The sequence below is a fragment of the Dermacentor silvarum genome, chromosome 4, assembly GCF_013339745.2.
Source record: "Dermacentor silvarum isolate Dsil-2018 chromosome 4, BIME_Dsil_1.4, whole genome shotgun sequence".
Classification (NCBI taxonomy): Eukaryota; Metazoa; Arthropoda; class Arachnida; order Ixodida; family Ixodidae; genus Dermacentor; species Dermacentor silvarum.
Window position 1 is genome coordinate 230,060,539 of NC_051157.2, and position 20,683 is coordinate 230,081,221.

The 20,683-nt window shown below is 45.6% G+C and overlaps 1 protein-coding gene across 1 annotated transcript in view; it reads right to left on the reverse strand.

The window, feature by feature from the left end:
* LOC119451035 (low-density lipoprotein receptor-related protein 6) overlaps window positions 1–20,683 on the reverse strand; it is a gene marked incomplete at its 5' end in the record, with an annotated part of 156,837 nt that overhangs the window by 2,887 nt on the left and 133,267 nt on the right. The window contains one exon of the mRNA XM_037714466.2: window positions 8,341–8,538. Within this exon, the coding sequence (XP_037570394.2) occupies window positions 8,341–8,538 (198 nt within the window). The remainder of the gene's footprint in view (window positions 1–8,340; window positions 8,539–20,683) is intronic.

Sequence of the window (20,683 nt, forward strand, 5' to 3'; positions counted from 1 at the left end):
AGTTAGAAGGGCCTTGAAAGACATGACCAGGGAAAAAGCTGCTGGAGAAGATGGAATAACAGTATATTTAATCAAAGATGGAGGGGAGATAACGCTTGAAAAGCTTGCGGCCCTTTATACGCAACGCCTCACAACTTCAAGTGTACCAGAGAGCTGGAAGAACGCCAACATTATACTTATCCATAAGAAGGGAGACGTTAAAGAATTGAAGAATTACAGACCCATTAGCTTGCTTTCAGTATTGTATAAAATATTCACCAAGATAATTTCCAATAGAATCAGGGCAACACTTGACTTCAGCCAACCAAGAGAAACAGGCTGGCTTCAGGAAGGTATATTCTACAATGGATCATATCTATGTCATAGAAATCTGCGGAGTACAATCAACCTCTCTATATGGCTTCCATAGATTATGAAAAGGCATTTGATTCAGTAGAGATACCAGCAGTCATAGAGGCATTGCATGATCAAGGGGTACAGGAGGCATACGTGAATATCTTAGCAAATATCTACAAGGATTCCACAGCTACCTTGGTTCTCCACAAGAAAAGTAGAAAGATACCTATCAAGAAAGGCGTCAGGCAAGGAGACACAATCTCTCCAATGCTATTCACTGCATGCTTAGAAGAAGTATTCAAGCTCTTAGACTGGGAAGGATTAGGAGTGAAGATCAACGGCAAATATCTAAGCAACCTTCGGTTTGCAGATGACATTGTCCTATTCAGCAACAATGGAGACGAATTACAACAAATGATTGAGGACCTTAATCGAGAAAGTGTAAGAATTGGGTTGAAGGTGAATATCCAGAAGACAAAGATAATGTTCAATAGCCTGGCAAGGGAACAAGAATTCAGAATCGCCAGTCAGCCTCTAGAGCCTGTAAAGGAGTACGTTTATCTGGGTCAATTACTCACAGGGGACCCTGATCATGAGAAAGAAATTTGTAGAAGAATAAAATTGGGTTGGAGTGCATACGGCAGGCATTGCCAAATCCTGACTGGGAGCTTACCAATGTCGTTGAAAAGAAAAGTGTACAATCACTGCATTCTACCGGTGCTAACATATGGGGCAGAAACTTGGAAGTTAACAAAGAAGCTCGTGAACAAGTTAAGGACCAGGACCACACAAAGAGCGATGGAACGAAAAATCTTGGGAGTATCGTTAAGAGACAGGAAGAGAGCGGTGTGGATAAGAGAACAAACGGGGATAGCCGATATTCTAATTGACGTTAAGTGGAAGAAATGGAGCTGGGCAGGCCATGTAATGCGTAGGATGGATAACCGGTGGACCATTAGGGTTACAGAATGGATACCAAGAGAAGGGAAGTGCAGTCGAGGACGACAGAAAACCAGGTGGGATGATGAAGTTAGGAAATTTGCAGGCGCAAGTTGGACTATGCTAGCGCAAGACAGGGGTAATTGGAGATCGCAGGGAGAGGCCTTCGTTCTGCAGTGGACTTAAATATAGGCTGATGATGATGATGTTGCATATAGAAAGGACCAAAATGTGCAGGGAGGGGGGTTGCTTATTCTAGTTCGGGACACAATTGAAAGCGCACCATTACTTCCAGCTGACGATACGTCAGAATCTGTATGGTGCAGGCTACGTTTTTCAGATGGAAACACCTTTATTGTCGGTTCTTTCTACAGACCACTCTATTTGAACACTGTTGAGCTAATCATCAGCCTTTCAAGGTCACTCTCAGCCCAGTCGTCTGAAACGGTTGGTGGTGATTTTAGCATGCCAGATGTTGAATGGCGTGATCTATGTCCTGTGCAGAATAATAGGTCATTGTTTCAGTCTGCCTTTTGCGAGCTAATAATGACCTATGGGCTCTTCCAGTTCGTTGATTTTCCTACTCGTTTTGGATGTGCAGACGGAAATGTGTTAGACTTGGTCTTTAGTAACCAGAGAGATATCATAGACTTTATTGCACCAGTACCAGGGATTAGTGATAATGAAGTAGTTGCAGGCACTATTTGTTGCAGAAAAATAGAATTTACCGAAGAAAGGTATTTTTTTATGAAAGTGGTAATTATAAGGCTATCTCTAATGAGCTTAATGACTTCATGCCTATATTTGTGCATTATAGTTCATTTAGTAGCGTCGACAGTCTGTGGGTCATATTCAGGGATAAACTGCTTTCATTGACCTCAAATTTTGTTCTGTATAAAGTTGTTTCGGCTAAGCGCCGCAAAGATAAACCTTGGATTCAACAATTCAGAAAAAGTCCCGAACTTACAAAATATACTGCAAGACAAAAAACCCTAGCTTATACATAGAGCTAAGGGATATCAGCACAAAACTTCAAAGCGAATTGAAGGTTGCAAAGAATGCATGTCTTATCAGCCTTAGCAGATAAACTGAAAACGAATCCCAAAGAGGTATATCAAGAGCAACAAGAAGGATGACACTGGCGTTCCGGCCATCGCAAATGATGGTAACATAATTAAAGAAGACAAAAGAAAAAGACAAGTTTTTAACACGTATTTTCATTCAGTTTTTACAAAGCCTTGTAGCATTGCAATTTCTGACACACCGACCCGATTACCGGAAATGGAAAACATTGCCGTGGGCGAGGAAGGAGTGGAGGCTTTGTTGTTTAATCTGAACCCGCATTCACCTCATGAACCAGATGGAATTTCTAATCATATTTTGAAACACTTTTCAAGACAGCGCCTTTCTTAGTAACTTAGTAAAGAGATATTCAAAAGCTATCCGAAGATTGGAAGACAGCCAACGTGACTCGGATATTTACAGGTGATCGTACACACGTAGGCAATTACAGGCCGGTATCTTTAACTTCCGTTTGCTGTAAGACGCTCGAACATGTTCTGTACTCTAATCTGATGAAGCATTTTCAAGCAAATAACTTTTTCACCTCAGCTCAACATGGGTTCCGCTCCGGTTTTTCGTGCGTAACACAACTAACCGAATTCACGCATGACATTGCACTCGCACTCAGCCTGAACCATGGTGAACAAATAGATGCACTCTTCCTAGATCTGCGGAAAGCATTTGATGTTGTCCCGCACAATCTGCTTTGCTTAAAATTATCATTTCTAGGCATTCCTGAACATATTCTCGGCTGGATAAAGGATTATTTACACCTGTGCAAACAGCAAGTTATTCTTAAGGGGGTGACATCAGCTCCAATGCACGTGCTATCAGGAGTGCCTCAAGGCTCTGCACTTGGGCCACTTTTTATATTAACGATTTAGTAGTAGGCCTTAAATCAACAATTAGACTGTAGGCCGACGACTGTGTCATGTATCGTCCAGTGAAATGCCATGCCGATATGTCTGTCTTGCAGGGCGACCTTGAAAAAGTGTCGATCTGGTGCAACCTGTGGCAGATGACTGTAAATACTGGTAAATGTTACCATTTACAGTTTACAAAGAAAAAGAAAAAATTCCCCAGTTCCTACTGCATAAATAATATTGCAATCAGTACCACTGAGCATGTTAACTACCTCGGAGTTACGTTTTCTGAAACGCTTGACTGGTCTAATCATGTTAACTAAATTAGCCCGAAAGCTTACAGTCTTCTTCTCTTTTTCCGACAAAATTTTAAGCATTCTCCTTTATCACTGAAGGTAACCTTGTATTTAACTAACGTTAGGCCTATTCTAGAATATGCATGTGTCACCAGGGATCCGTACACTAAAAACCTCACGGACAAAATAGAACGCATCCAGAAGCAAGCAGCACGCTTTGTAACAGGAAATTATAACTTTACTGTCAGAGGATCCAGAATACAGGAAGGGTTGGGTTGGAAAACTCTCTCTTCACCCAGGAAAATCCTAAGATTGAAATAACAATATGTATATACAAAAGTAAAACTGGTATTGACAAAATCATTAAGGAGCCGTATTACGTTTCATCTGGGAGGGACCACGCTAACAAAATTAGAGCGACCTTGAAACTTCATTGACCTTGAAATATTCATTCATACGCTACTGTGTGCACTGTTTCTTTTTTTTTCTTTTTCCCCCTTGTCTATCAGTGCCGTACCACTGTGTTTAAATATTCATTTTTCCTAACATGATTAAAGATTGGAATGAGCCCCCTAATGAAGTGATGGCAGCATCTAGTATTGAAAATGCTATTGAGAGCCATATTCTTTGATGTTATTCATTTCTGAACATACGCTACTGTGTGCACTGTTTCTTTTTGTTTCCTTTCTTTCTTTTTCCCCCTTGTGTAGATGTTACTGTACTTTGTTAGTTTGTCTTCCGCTATTGCAAATTTCAGGGCTTAACTGATGTTGCACTGACTGATGCATTCTTTTGATATTGCTAAATATTGTTACGCGAAGGACGAGTCAGTAAGACTACCAACTATTTACAGGTTGTATTTACAACAGCGGTTGCAGCGCTGACCGGTTAGGTTCACAGCTTGAGCCCAGCTCGTTCTTCCTCTTCTTTTCTCGAGTGATGGCACCCGCGCGCCTCGTTCAAACAACGAAATACCTCACGCGTGTAGCAATATTTTTCCATTGTGACCCCCTGTATTTAACTTCCCTACGATAATGCCATACAGGAGATGTAGGTATACCGAATAAATAAAAAAATGGCAGCATTTTGAGCTAATCAGAGAGGCTGTACCAGCTCTCTCCGCAACTCTGATTGTTTCAAAATACAGCCATTATAAAATTTGACAATATGGCAGAATTCATCAATGTTCAGAAAAGCACCTATGGAAGAAGAAATCTGAGCACGCTGTTTGAGGATGATCAAAATCTCTCTTACAGTCAAAACATAGATAAGCTGCACATTTGCTACATGTGAAGCATGCATTATTGTAAAAAAAAATATTCAAAGGGCCGTGAACCACTTTTTATCGAAGTGGAGAAAGGCATTTGAAGTTAAAATAGGCTATTTAGGCTATTTCAGAAACACTTTGCTGCAAAAAAGTACTTAAATGTGTTCAGTAGAAGCAGAGTTAACGTAGACGCCACTACTTCCGATTTTGGCACCTACGACGCACTAAACGTAGAAGCCAAACGCGGTTGTTCTCAGCGAAACACAGTGTGCGCTTAGTCACTTGGTGGCACCCCGCGACGGCCTCAGCATTTACGCTACGTACCAGACCACAGCTACATGCAACTGTAGTGCGAATGCGCATCGTTGCTTTGTGCATGAAAGGGCCTGAGTGCGTGCTCACGCTCAAATGCTCGTCTGACCATGCTACGTGGTGTTGACCAGCTTTGTCCTTCACCAACTTGACTGACAGATAGTAGCCACATCCAACTTGTGCATTTTTGAAGCCCTATCAATTAGTCTGCCAAGGCATCTAACAAGGAGCGGCCAGCAGTAAGCACGCATTGGCAAGCATGCGCGTGGCCTGACCTCAAGTTTCGCGTTGTTCGAGACTAGTTAAGTATTGAAAACTCATCACAATTAGCTAAACCCGACGGCTACGATACCGATAAGCAGGGTGGCCAAAGTTTAATTCATGCGGGCAGCCCCGGCTGAGAGCGAACAGTCGATAGTCAGCTTCCTCCGGAAGTACGTAATTAGTATTGCAAATCGAAAGCACATTTTTGCTTACTTCAGCCTGCTTATTGATCTTGGTCACTAAATACGAGGTCTGTTAGAAAAGTATCCGACCTTTTTTTTTTTTTTTTTTTTTTTGCGAAGCACTTGATGGATAGGAAACAAGCGCGCTTGCATCAGCTGACCTTGAACCTTCGTTGCTCGAATTTTTTCCCACCTGCCGATAGCATCGGTCGCTGGGACGCAGCGTTTGAGTGAGGTAGTGCGTGGTGCTCTTATCGTTTTTTTTTTTATTGCAAGGAAAATGACGGAGCGACTGGAGGAGCGCTACTGCATCAAATTTTGCCAGAAACTCGGCGACAGCCAAGTGGAAACCATTCGGAAGATTCAGATGGCTTTCGGTGACGATGCTATGAGCAGCACACAGATTAAGGAGTGGTACAACTGGTTTAAAGACGGCCGCACATCGGTGGAGAACGAGCCACGCTCCGGTCGGCCATCAACATGCCGAAATGACCAGGTCATTGCCGAAGCGAACGCTGTGGTGATCCACTATCCGAGAAATTACGGAAGAGGTAGGCATCAGCACTTTTTCTGCACATTCCATTATGACCAAAGACTTCGCCATGAAAAGAGTTGCAGCGAAATTCGTGCCCAAGATGCTCACGGTGGAGCAAAAGCAACTTCGTGTTGAAGTCTCACAGGACATGCTGGATTCCACAAACAGTGACCCCGACTTCATGAACACTATAATCACTGGTGACGAGTCTTGGGTATAAGGGTATGACCCGGAAACCAAGTCCCAGTCGTCACAGTGGAAGCATTGCATGTCACCAATACCAAAGAAGGTCCGCCAAGTGCGCAGCAACGTCAAAGTGATGCTGACTGCTTTCTTTGACTCCCGTGGTGTGGTGGTACACCACGAGTATGCACCACAGGGTCAAACAATCACCAAAGAGTACTACAGCGATGTCCTCCGTCGCCTACGTGATACTGTGCGGCGCAAGAGACGGGAGTTGTGGTCAACAGAAAATTGGCGCATCCATCACGACAATCCTCCTGCACATTCCTTGCACTTGATTCAGACTTTTTTGGCGAAAAACGAGACTCTTGGAGTTTAACAAGCTTCTTACTCTCCTGATATGGCCCCCTGCAACTTCTGGCTGTTTCTTAAAATCAAGAGGCCATTGAAAGGAGCGCAATTTCAGACAAGAGAGGACATTATGGCTGCAACGACAGCTGAGCTAAACTCCATTCCAAAAGAGGCCTTCTCGGAATGCTTCCAACAATGGCAGCACCGCTGGGAGAAGTGTGTGGAGTCCCAAGGAGACTACTTTGAATGTGATTAGGCTTCCAACGCTCCAGTTGTGCCAGTTTCTTTTCTTCGGCCTCGGATACTTTTTTAACAGACCTCGTATATAGAGTAAGAGTTGGAAGAAGACCACTGATCTTATCCATACACCCCTCTTGAGTCACGTCAGCTATTGGCCAATAGCAGCTGCGTATGGGAATCCACTTTATTATGAAATAAAGCATCCAGAAGAAAGTAAGGAGCAAGCTTCTGCTGAAAAAAGCGTTTGAGAGAAAGGTGACTTTGCGCTCTGCTTGCGAGCTCCACGCGCCATGCACAACTGCAAAACTTGGCTGAGATATTCACAGCAGCGTGTGCTATCTGTGGACTATGTTTTTTCACCAAGCCCAAGGGGTGATTCAGGACTCCTTTAAGCTTTAAGCCCACAAGTGAACAAGTTTTCCTCCTAGGCAGCGCAAAATGATCAATTTGGCAAAGCTGAGCAAGACCCTCTTGCTGTCATTTTCCGTATCAAGTGCAAATGCGACATGAACATATTGCGTCCCGCACACCATAAGCTGTGGTTGTGAGGGAAGAACAACAACTTTATTGAGGGAAAGCGTGCGAGGGTGAGCCGAGAAGGATGGTGGCTTGATGCGAGCAAGAGAGAAGGGACGGAGAGAGGAGTGAGTGGTAAGGTGATCAAGCGAACAAGGGGGGAGTGGGTGGCAGGTGAGCGCGCATACACGGCTGCACTGATATGAGGTAAACTGTGGCGCGTGCAAAGTTTGGGTGTATTGAGATGGTCATGGCTTCATGTGCACTGTCTTCCTGCGCGTTCAGTCCTATAAGTTGTGTAATCTCACGTTTCTGAGAGACGAAGTAAGAGAAAGACAAACCATTCGCTCCCCTCTGCCTGCGCTTTTCATGATAGCGTTGTCGAACTGTGGGCGGCGTCACCATCAGCCGTGGAGGCGTATTGGACATGAAAATATCGCAGGCTTCCCTTTGTACCACTGATGTTAAGATATTGTTGACATAGCATGAAATCGTATGTTTGGTTGCTGACTCAAATTCAACAAACTAATATGTTTCTTAAAATCTGAAATTCATTCTTTCCGATTGCCCGACAGCTTGGAAACTTTTGCGGCTACTTCCGTTTAAGAAAACTTTGTCGGCGCCTATATTTACTCACATAAAAGGTTGAATTTCAATATAAGGAAGTTTCGCTATAACATTAATCTGCCGATTTGTCAACTTTGTTATATTGAGGTTTAACTGTACTTGTTTAATTATACACCTCAAAGCCACCGTTGGTGCTCAAGTGTGTTGCTTATGCAACTTGATCAGGCATGCCTGTCTCGACATAAAATTGCGAAGAGTGATAACATAACAGTGGTAATTCTGTCAAAGCGGCCACTTGCAAAAAAGGAAAATGCATGCCTGGCAAAACGTTGGCACTAAACATAGTGCCACATTTTCGGTGGACCCTACTTAACATTTCAGAATTTCTAACACAACGCCCCTGGTTTTCTCGCTGGCAATGACTGACCTTTGCTCCCCGTTGAGCTGCACATGTTCAACCCGTCGCAACTCAAGGTCGGACCAGTAGAGGCGCTCCTCGGCGCAGTCCATTGTGAGGGCCCCGGGCTGCCGAAGCTCTCCCGACACAAGTGTCTGGCGTGCGGAACCGTCCACAAAAGAGCGCTCAATCAGGGCTGGGTTCACGAGGTTGCTCCACACCAGTACCCTGCACATTTCACACAAATTTACTCAAATGGGGGGAGAGTACACAGAAAATATTGTATTCTTCATCTGGAGCTCAAGGCTAGTTAGGATCCATTCTAGTTGGTATTCACAATCACAACAGCAAGACGGCATAGTATAAATAAATCATACGTGATCCATTTATATAAATAAAATGCAGGGTGCTTCTAGTAATGGCTACGACAAACCTACAACAGAAAGGAACTTACACTAGAAGTGACAAAAGCTGACAAATGCCCCAAAGAAATGAATACCCTAAACCATGGGTTCTCAAAGTGGGTTCCGCGAGCCACTGATAAATTTTCCGCGGTCCCGCGCTAACCAAGTGGCTAAAACGGCGAAAACGAGGTGCACTCGATCCACAGAATCTACATTACTCATGCCCGAGTGTCAAAAAGCACATCACAGCGCGTAACGGCAACATGCGAACTGCGCAATTAATTCGCAAGCAGCTTATAGCCACCCAACCTCCGAAAACGGGCAGCGCGCCTAAGCTTTGGCACTTAAATCTCGGAATCCGTAATTTACCATCATGCACACTTCTCCCATTTGTAAATAGCGTAGGTGCCGATTGCGTGCGCACTGACGTTGGAGGAATTAAAAAATGAAAAAAAAAAGCGCGGAACATAGCAAATACGCGCCGCAGAAGAGCAAGAACGGCGCTAGCATCCAACCGAAACGAAGCGGCACAGTCCGCATCGCAATGGTCCTCGGCGGCAATCGTGCACGGCACGTGATTGATGGCAACGCCGGAGCACGTCGTGCCTAATTGTGCCCTTAAACACTTTAATCTTGCGTTTATCGCCACGCATAATAACACTGCGTTAGCGCGTGCCTTCATAAGTGCGTAGTTGCCATCCATGATCGCGTCGATAACCACCGCAGTTTCGTCTGCAGCGGTTGCGGCAAACAGTAGTTTCGTTTTCACTCGATGTGCGCGTCGGCTGCGTGCCATGGCTGCGTGCCTTCACAACTGCGTAGTCGCCAACCATGGTAGCGATAGCGAACGCGGTTTCGTCCGCACTTCTTGCAGTGAACGGTAGTTTCGTTTTGACTTGGTGAGTGCGTCGGCCACCTGCCTTCTGAACCGCAAGGTCGCCGTCCATGATCGCATCGATAGCGGCTGCGGTTTCGTCCGCGGCGGCAAGCAGTAGTTTTACTTTGACTCAGTGCAAAGCTGTCGAAAATTAACCCTTTGCGGTCCGTTCCCGACAAAGCAACACGGCCGTAGCAGTCCGCTCTCGGGCACCGCCCGACAAGGGTGTTTGGGGGTTAAATTTCGCGGTTCTTCTCACTGCGATTCGTGCACATTCTTTGTATACATGATGCACCATCTCTTGAGGGTTCGGTAAACTTTGCTTGTTGAAGTTTACTTCTTTTTGCACTAGGGTGCACCACAATGTTCAGCACGGCTTCTGGATACCAGAGCGCGGAACCGCACATTCACATGGTTCGCTGAGAAGCTTGACCACTTTTTCACCGCGTGCATTTTACGGTGGTACACATAGGCGCCGACTACGGGGGGGCTCTCGGGCTCTCCGAAGCCTGCCCCCCCCCCCCCCCCCCTCCATTTCTCGCCAAACTGTCATCACCAGAGTTCTGTTGCCCACATCATTTGCGGTTTCTCTAGAGTTGCCTCAACGTTTCACTAAAAATTTCATTGTGGCTGAAAGCTTACTGCATCAGCGCGGACGTGCACGGCTTTACATTCACACTTTCGCTTCATTTCTGCAAATCCTGACCATAGGACGACAAGCGCATTAGAAGCGCCAGCGGCGGCTACCTCATAAGCATTTTTCTCACTTCAAGGTTATTTTTTTTTTTTTACATTTCGACTGTGAACACTATACACACACATACAATATATTTAAATATATACACAGGAATAAGTTAAGTTATGGGGTTTTACGTGCCAAAACCAGTTCTGATTATGAGGCACGCCGTAGTGGGGGACTCCGGAAATTTGGACCACCTGGGGTTCTTTAACGTGCACCTAAATCTAAGTACACGGGTGTTTTCGCATTTCGCCCCCATCGAAATGCGGCCGCCGTGGCCAAGATTCGATACCGCGACCTCGTGCTCAGCAGCCCAATACCATAGCCACTGAGCAACCACGGCGGGTATACACAGGAATAAGTTTGTTAATTTTTTAAAGATAAGGATATAGCCAAGTAACAATTATTTCTAATTGTAAGGATAGGTTATGCCTGGAGAATGAATACGTTGCTCTATGTTCACCTCCAATTACCCCTGCCTTGCGCTAGCGTATTCGTACTTGCGCCTGCAAGTTGGAATACGCTTGGAATACAGAAATAATTGGAGATCGCAGGGAGAGGCCTTCGTCCTGCAATGGACATAAAATATAGGCTGATGATGATGATGATGTTCACTTCTCACCCGCCGGTGGCTCAGTCAGCTAAGGCGTTGCGCTGCTGAACACGAGATCGCGGGATCGAATCCCGGCTGCGGCGGCCGTATTTTGATGGAGGCAAAATGCAAAAAAGGCCCGTGTGCTTGCGTTTTACTGCACGTTAAACAACCCCAGGTGATCAAAATTAATCCGGAGCCCTCCACTATGGCGTGTCTCATAATCAGAACTGGTTTTGGCACGTAAAACCCCCAAAAGAAGAACGTTCACCTCTCTTCAAATTGCTTTGCGTGCTTTTTTTGACCCTGAAAAAGAAAAACCTGCAGTCTTCAGTGGCCCCTTCAGCAGAGTCTTTTATCAGCGGCGTGTGAAATGCACATGAATGTTGTGTGTCTGAGTATTGCTACTGTTTCCAGTAGGCAATGCTAACGACTCGCGAAAAAAAAAGCAACCAAAAACTGTTCTAATAATTTACAACATTTATTAGGGATGGAAACATCCCCACATGCCTGCAGCGGTCGATAAATAAAAATAATTTACTCAGTAACCGAAGTGAGGCTAAGCCGGATTCACTCGCAATCAGAATCAATAGCCGCCATGCGCAGCAGCGCTTATACTCGCACTTAACGTAAAAAGAAGAAAAAAAGAAAGAGGCGCAGTGTCGCCCGAACGGCGAAGCATCGATTGCAATAGAAAATTAGTAGACAGCTATATGAAGTAAAGATAGTAGTTTTATCGGCCGTATAAACTTGCAAATATTTGCTTACTAACTGAATTATCAAACATGTTGTCAGCGCGCCCAAGCAAACATGAACACAGCACACTCGATGACCTCTGACACTAACCGTCAAAACGCTGGCATATGAAAGTGCGACACCAGCAGCAGCAAGCAGTGATCTTTGTACTGTCTATCGCTTCAACGGAAACTGAGCGGCAAAAACACAGCGCGTACAAAGGTATTAGCCGTCTGCAGATCGCTTTCAAGATACCGCGCGCAGATTACCGCCAAAATAAAGCGCGCGACCCGCGTATGTAGTACTCCCCAGGCGCACGGACAGCCGCAGTCACTACAAACTAGCAGATACGCGCCGCGCTTGTCCCCCCACCCCCTCCTTTTTCAAAGCGCACACTTTATCGATAAAGTGACCGCGCGTTTAAGACTTGTACTCTGCGCATGCGCCGCTGCCTTCTCCTCTGAGTCTTGCCAGAACCCTAAGCTTAGCGCACTGCCACTGCGCCGTCTATAGCGATGTCTTGTGAGCGTTAGCAGGAGGCACCTTTGCGTTTGAGCAGGTGGAGAATCCGAGATATGAGAACCAAGCGAAGCACCATTGTGTCCGTTGTGGATTTCATGCGCACAACTTTGGAAATGTAGAGGACTTTAAAAAGCTCGCTGGTTTTTCAACGAGGTAGTACCATCGTGTCCAGGCCCTTTGGATGCGCCTCACTCGTCTCACTTGTGAAATTAAGCGAGTGCCTGCCCATGCAGACAAGTTTACAACTGACGTCTGCGACCTAATCGGTCCGAACAGGTGAGTGAAGTCTTCCATTATTAACGCATACCCCTTCGAATACTCGACGTCTTTAGTAGAGGTTCACTGTTGCAGTAAGCGTGGTCAGCACGAAAGCAATGTGAAGTGCATCGTCATGATACTTCGACTTGCGTTAACTATAATACTATACGCGCGCGATCGTACATGGTTCTTTATGGCAGCCTTGTGCATCTGGCGGCGTCAAAGTCGGCTACCACGTCAGCAGGAGCGCAAGTGCCCAAGCCACCCAGAGTGACCAAAAGTGGTCGGCGCTGACTGCAGCAGCAAAACCTGCAGTAACAACCCTGGCCTGCACTCAGAAAAATGCTTCGAGTGGTATCACATGCTGCTCAAATATCGGTAGAGGAGTACGCTAGCACATGCCCATGCACATGGCCATGTGCGGCTGCTATTGGCCGATAGCCGATATCAATCAAGAAGGGTGTTTGGATCAGTGCGCGCGCTTCTTCCAGCTGTTACTGTGTACATTTATTGACGCAGTATGTGCTTTCGAATTTCGATAATAATTAGGTACTTCCAGAAGAAGCCAACTATTGTCTGCTCACGTTCGGCTGCAGCGCGTAGGAATTAAAACTTTGGGCACCCAGCTTATCGATGTCGTAGCCGTCGGGTCTCACCAATTTTGACTAGTTTGAACACTCAACTAGCCTATAACCACGTGAAACCTAAGGTCAGATCACACGCATGCTTGCCAGGGCCGGTATTTTGTACCGATTCCTTTCCGGTGCTAATGCCTTTTTGCACTTATCGTGCTTTGTCAGTGGTCAGAGCGACGGTCCGTTCGCTTTATCAACGGGATCAGCCGGCCGTGAGCAGTGGATGATGAGTGGCAGTGGAGACTAGTATAGAATAAGTCATAAGGCATCGCTACAAAATACCGGCCCAGCGCTCGCTCATTGCTGGCCGCTCCTGGTTAGACGCCTTGGCAGACTTTGCTAAGTATTGACAGCACTTCAAAATGCGCAAGTTTGATGTGGCTACTATCTGTCGGTCAAGCTGGTCCAGGACAAAGCCAGTCTGCACCAAGTAGCATGGTCAGACTGGAGCTTATGAGCTTGAGCGGGTACTCAAGCCCTGTCGTGCACAAAGCAAACACTGCGCATACACTCTGCAGTTGCACGTAGCTGCGGTCTGCTACGTAGCGTAGATACCGCGGCCGCCGCGGGGTGCTACGATGTGTTCGCTGGCTGAGCGCACTTGCGGACAACGACATTTGGTGTGTCATAGGCGCCAAAATCGGAAATAGTGGTGTCATCGGAAGCATCTAAAATCAAATTTGAACGTTGCGCCACGGTGAGGTTCAGTAGACGGAGCGTTGTGGGCATGCCCTGCTCTGCCTTCGCAGTGCAAGTCATTGAAGAAGGAACAGCTAACACGATTGCCAATAACTCCGCTTCTGCTGAACGCACTGAAGTACTTTTTGTGGCACAGTATTTTCGAAATAGTCAATTTAACTTCAAATGCATTTCTCGACGTGGATACAAAGTGGTCCAGGGTCTCTCTAAGTATGCTGCATGTATTGCTTCTGCAGTATAAAAAATCTGATGAACTCGACAGGTGGTTATGCTATTATGAGTACTTATTGTTGTCCTAAAATTCAGTAATAAATTAAAAGGCAGTATATTTAAACTTTAAATTAGAACTCTAATCAGAAAAAGTCATAAGTTAATCATATCATATCAAAAGAAATAATCATAAGTTACAATGCCCTTTTCTGAAAATCAGTAGTACAGTAGGTTCTACATATGAAACGTATGTGTGACCACAAGATGCAATACAGTAGGATTGATAGCTATGGAATATGCTAAAATAAATTGCTTTCACAGTGGCAGTGTCCAAGTAATAAGGGCATTTGTACAGAATAAGACAAGCTTTGCTTAATTTTTTACAGAGTGATGCAATATCAGGCTTCCAATCAAGATGTTCATTTAGTGTGACACCCAAGTATAGAATCGAACTTACCCGCTCAAGTACATTATGGTTAAGAAAAAGCGAATGACATTCTCTTAAGGGTGCTTTCCACGAAGAAGTGAAGATAATATATTCCATTTCCTTGATGTTCAGAGTTAGCTTATTTGACGTAAACCACTGTTTGACACTCAGTAGTTCATTGTTAGCTAATTGTAATGTTTTGTCCAAGGAATCAAGCGCACAAAGTAAAACAGTGTCGTCTGCATACATTACAGCAGATAAGTCGTTTAAGGCATCAGGAAGATTGTTTACAAATAAAGAAAAGAATATTGGCCCCAGTACTGAGCCTTATGGGACACCTGTAACAATGTCAGAAACGTCCGATTTCCTTCTGCAATGGAAACTACTAGTTGTTTTCTGTTACTGAGACAGCTGCAGAAAAATTGAAGGGTTAGACCTCAAAAGCCATAGCATTCTAATTTATTCAGCTGTATGTCATGATCCACAGCGTCAAACGCTTTTCGCACATATAGGAAAATGCTTAGGACCATTTTGTTGTTGTTCAGGTGGGAGTTTATGTAGTCGCACAAAGCTAATATTGCTATATTTGTCTATCTTTTAGTTCGAAATCTGTGATGGCAATATTAAAGATGGATTCAAGTTCAAGAAATAAAGTGATGCGTTTGGCAATAAGTTTTTCAAAAACCCCGATTACACAACTTTGAGGAGACCGCACAAAACCGTCATATCATAAAAAAACTAAGAATATAAGCAACAACGTAGTCTTGCCCAAAGAAACGGATACAGACCGCCTGAAGCCCGCGGCACAAACCTGCACTGCTCTAAGGAAGGCAGGGGCGCGACCTTGTACGTGTTCCAAAATTGAACGGAAGCGGTCTGTTCCATTGAGCCGCACATGATTGGTCAATTTGAACCGCGAGCCGCACACGATTGGTCAATTTGAACCGCGACGATCAAATTGACCAATCGTGTGCGGCTCGATGGAACGGACCGCCTCCGTTCCATTTTGGAATGCATACAAGATCGCGCCCCAGATTAAATTATAAAAAGATTACCTTCTTTCTGGGGTTTTACGTGCCAAAACCAGTTCCGATTATGAGGCACACCGTAGTGGAGGGCTCCGGATGAATTTTGACCACCTGGGGTTCTTTAACGTGCACTACAACGCAAGCACACGGGCGTTTTTGCATTTCGCCTCCATCGAAATGTGGCCGCATTTATTCAATTGTAACGAGAGGTTTTTTTCATAATTTTCGTTGCTTGAACTCGACCCTCGCGTTACATTCGAATAACGGCGAAATTCACCATGTTAAAACAAATATTCTAAATCCCATTATTTTTAGCGTTATGTTGGCAACCTGTAACTTTATGTCTCGATCCAATCCATAGACAAGTCAACCGAAGTCATAGGTTGTTTTTGGGTGGAATGGATGCTGTTTTCGCTATGCTTGTGATGCTGCAATACCCTACGGCCTTTTGCAGTTAGACTCCGTTCATTCGCGGCGTTATGGCGACGCAGCGCATTCGGTATGACAGCCGCTTCGAGAAACGGATTTTCATGGCCGAGAAGCTGGTAAAGTCTGCCGTGGCTCGGTATATCGACGTCAACGATTTCCGGATGGCAGTACCGGCGGCAGGCCCTCTTTAAATGCGAGGCCAGTCGGAAAGGCTCTGGGGAACTTGAAGTGGCCTGGTACTGACCCTGAATGAAATGGCTGTGCGGTCTTTTAAAAAGTACTTAAATCGCAAACAAACTTTACGACACGGAATATACTTGATTCTCGGGAGATCACTTTTGGAGATAGTATCGCTTTCGCGAGACTCGGCTCGTCCTGGCACAGAACCCCTCAAAGCCTATGGCCGACAGCTCTCTTGGCGCTGATTGCGAGCTTAGGACAGCGCGAGAAACACTTGTTGGGGATGTCAGTGCCAAGTCACGCGGAATTTCGAGAAAGTGAAACTACCTACAAAAGTGATTGCCTCAGGCATCGTACGACGCAGGGTCGGCGCAAAATTTTGTCGTATAATCAAGGTTTTTAATACATTATTTCTTTGCGGGTTTTGCCGGGACCAAACCAATTCGTCGTAAAATGCAGGTCGTAGCATAACCGGGGGACGTATAATCGAGGTTCCACTGTAGGTACAGGGGTGGAACTGCCCAAAGTCATTTTGGAGCAAGTAAAATTGCGTTTTGGAGCAGTTTGGAGCAGAAATTTGAGCAACTTGGAGCAGGGTAAATTTCATTTTGGAGCCGTTTAGAGCACGCCAATCTGTATTTAGTTGGAATAATGGAATATGACAGCATACTTCGAAACCACGATGAAACAGAGAATAAAGCAACACAAAGCGCGTAGTAGAAGCACGTTTTGTACCTACAGCGTACTAGAATATGGAAGAGTGGGTTGAGCGGCGGCACGGCGTTTGTTTTCCTGTGAAGCCGAAAACATTGGTGGAACTACAATCAAACTATATATTCCCGCGCTGACGCTCCTTATGATAGCGGAAAATGTTCTCAAATTATGCGGTTCAATCGACACACCAACATAACTTCTGGGTCACCATATGTCACCGCAGACCCAAAAAGACGCAATCAACCCGGGGTTGGCATAACGTAAAACTATTCCAATCTGTATTTATTGCGATGTCAATTATATGGACACTCCAGTCGTATTTCTGCCGTGGTCGTCGCCGCGATGTTCAGTTTAAAGGGACACTAAAGAGAAACCGGAAGTTGAGCTTAAATGGTAGATTATCCTTTCACGATCACAGCCATACCATTCTTACTGCAAACAGATGTTTAATAAGCGAGAAAATGGCGAAAAACTGAAGAATAGGTGCTGACGCCCCTTCGAAATTCCCGCACTACGTGTCGTGACGTCGGAGATTACAAACGCAGGCCGGTCGCGATTGGTCGAGAGCGATTTATGGCTGTTAATAAAGTGCAGAATGAAATACACCTTAAACGTGCATAAACAGCATTTGCCAACTTTTTAAATCGTTTCAAGCGAGGAAGTACAAGTTTAGCATAAAATTAAATAAATAAGAAGGCATGGTGATACACGCGGCCGTGATAGTTTCGTAGTTTCGTTTTTGGTCAATGCATCGTCGCGCGCGCCTGTTCCGTTCTACGGTGTTTGGTTGCGTGTTGCATGGCTCGAAAAACGTTGACTTCGCGGGAAACAGCCAGAAAATGCCTCGTGTGTGTAGTGTTGAGGGCTGTATAAATGGCCCAAGGCGCTTGATCAGGGGCAGCGGCTGTGTTGACTCGATTGTGTCCTTTCATGTGGCGTCGCTCGGAGAGCCCCGGCTCCATGGCGTTCGCAATGGCTCAGTGCTCTGCCGATGATAAAACGGCAAAAGAGCCAGAGAAACCGATGGTGTGCTCTCTGCATTTCTCGCCCTCGCATTATGTGTATAATCTTGCCCTCGGAAAGTATCTTGGCGTGCCTCAGAGGCCAGTCCTTTCTCGAGCAGCTGTTCCCTCAATGCGGCCTTCATCAAACCTCCTACCGGTGCCCCTGCAGCAGCAAACTGGCGGCTTGGTGAGTGCTGAATGTCATTAAATAAAGCCACGAAATAACCATACCGAGTACGTGCACAACTTTCTACGCTTGTTCTGTCAGGAACATCGTCGCCTGGCGGACCGGACGCTTCGCCTCCCGTCGACGAAAACGAAGCTCTGCATTCCGCCGGCGCGGCCGGCGGCTCACCGCCATCGCACGCGGAAACACCTACCGCTCGAACACAGAGGATCATTTCGCGCTCCGTTTCACTGAATATCGATGAAATGCAGTCCTGCTTTCCTGGCGTGCTCTTCGTTGCAAGGTTCAGCGGCAGCTACGGTATCCATCGCGGCGAACGCAAACGCAGCGACCATGCATGCAGCCATGATGCATCCAGCCCAGCGCCTCGGCCGTTTACGCAAGCGGTGACGTATCATGGCGCATTCTGATTCGCTGAGAGCAATGCAATCTGTGACGACACTGCTTCAGCGCCAAATCTGGGGTGAGAGAAATTGAGGAAGAGATATTTGGTCTTTGTTTACGAATTTCTCCGCTAATAACTCATATTTTTGCACCCAACAAAAACGGCATGCATTCCTGAAGGTCCCTCTTTTATTCCAGCTGAACTTCCTGTTTCTCTTTAGTGTCCCTTTAAAGTCCAGGGGCGATAACATCGTCGCCGCACGCCGTATGCTGTATGCGCGAGTGAAAGAGTGCGACGGTGAGCCAACCATGGCGGCTCAATCTCGCGCGCGCAAGGGGGAAATCAGCAATGAAGCGCGCCATCTTAGGTCGCGGGCAAGGCACCGTGGAGGGAGGGGAGGTAAGGGGGCGTTCTCCGGCGGCAGCGCGCCCTATCTTGGAAGCGATCTGTGATGGGGACAGATCTAGTGCTAGTGCTCATAGCTTTGTGCACGCCGTGTTTTCGCCACTTCGCTGGCATTGAAGCAACAGGCAGCACTTAGGTCAGCACTTGGGTCAATTCTCTCGCTGCTGCTGCCGCGCTTCCTCACTCCAGCGTTTAGGCAGCCAGTTTCGGCGGTCATCGAGTGAGACGTGTTCATGCTTGCTTGTGCGCGCGTGACACCATGCCTGTTAATTTAGTTAGTAAGCAAATGCTTACAAGTTTGGCCGATAAAACTACTATGCTTACTTCGTATAGCTGTCTACAAATTTACTATTGCAATCGATGGTTCACCTTTCGGGCGAAACTGCAACTTTTTATTCCAAATCCGCCATTAGCCCTTCGCGATATGTCAAAATGTCTGAGACCTCGCCGATGTGGGCATAAAAACAGATAGGAATATTTTTACAATATTCTGGCCCTGGGGAAAAGACGGCCGCCCGCTGAACCCGCGGCAGCGTGCACCTCCTTAATATCTAGTTCCCTCGCAGTGACCTGGGCCTGCTTTTCGTTATTTTGCGCCTCAGCTAGGGAACGCCGCGCCGCTTGGCCCACTCAACAGTATTTACTACACTCTAAATACAGCCGCCCTGGTGGTTCCGACAGCAGTGACAACAGCCGAGAGTGGCCGCCGCGCGCCGGCCACTTGCCGGAAGCGCCGAAAAGGCCTGCGTTAAAAGCATGAAAATCACGAGACCTGTGTGGGAAGCGATGTCACGCGGTCTGCGGAATGTGAACAGCCGCACTCTTTTTCAAAGAACATATCCGCTCGCTGCTCGCGGCCACTGGCGGCAGGAGGTGTTCAGGCGCAGCGTGGCACAATTTCGGTCTGTGTTTGACGCAGGAATCTGCGTTTGTATCAAAATGGCGCAATTGGCACACCCCTGTAGGTAGTTTTCTAACAGTAGAGGTAGTTTTCTAACATATAAGTAGCTTTCTAACAAATTATGGTCCCCATTTTCATAAACAGGAATAACTTCGACGATATTTAATAGGTCTGGTTAAGTATCAGTAGAGAGAGATTGAATATTTTTTCTATGGCTTGCACTATACAATGCTATCAATACAATGCTTTAACTCTTTCCTTACCACGGGAAATTGGCTGTATTTTGTATGTTTGAGTTAGTAATTTTTTGTGCAACAGCCAATAAGTTTAGTGTCATGCAGTATATAAAAGTGATAATAAATGAACCTGCTTTCAAATGATATTTATTTTTAAAAAATACAAAAAATGTTATTTGCATAAAAAAGTTTTAAACAAAGAAATCCCCAAAAATTTTCAAGAAAAATTTTGCTAAGAAGTAGCATCGCTGGCAAAAAAATTTTTTAGAGAAATTCCAAATACAAGTTGTTGCTGTATCCCTTGGCAACATTTCTCTAAAGGATTATACCCATAGATAAAGTACTCTATGAGTTAAGAAAAATTACATCACGCATAGTGAAACATTCAAGTTCTTGGTTGGTCCTACTTACAATTTTTTTTTTCAAGAAAAAGGTTCATTTACAGCATAATATTATACACAAAACACGAGCACTAAACGCACATTTCAAAAGTAAATTTCGGAAAAGAACCAGTAATTACAAAATATGTAATAAAAATGACCAAACACAAATTAATGAAATTCACGGCAAACTTTCCTAATGATAGACTTAAACAGAAGAACCGCGCTGTTACGTTCCCGGGTGCTGCGTTTTCCCGGTTGTTACGTCACACGGTCTCGGCACAGCTCCCATAGAACCCAATGCATTGGTAACCCCGCTGTTAGGTCGCAACTGTGGAACCGTTCCCGCATCATACGTTGCGAACTGCCACCCCGTGCCGGCCCTAGTGGCCATTTTCACTTTTCATGTCGCTTGGCTTGGTTGCT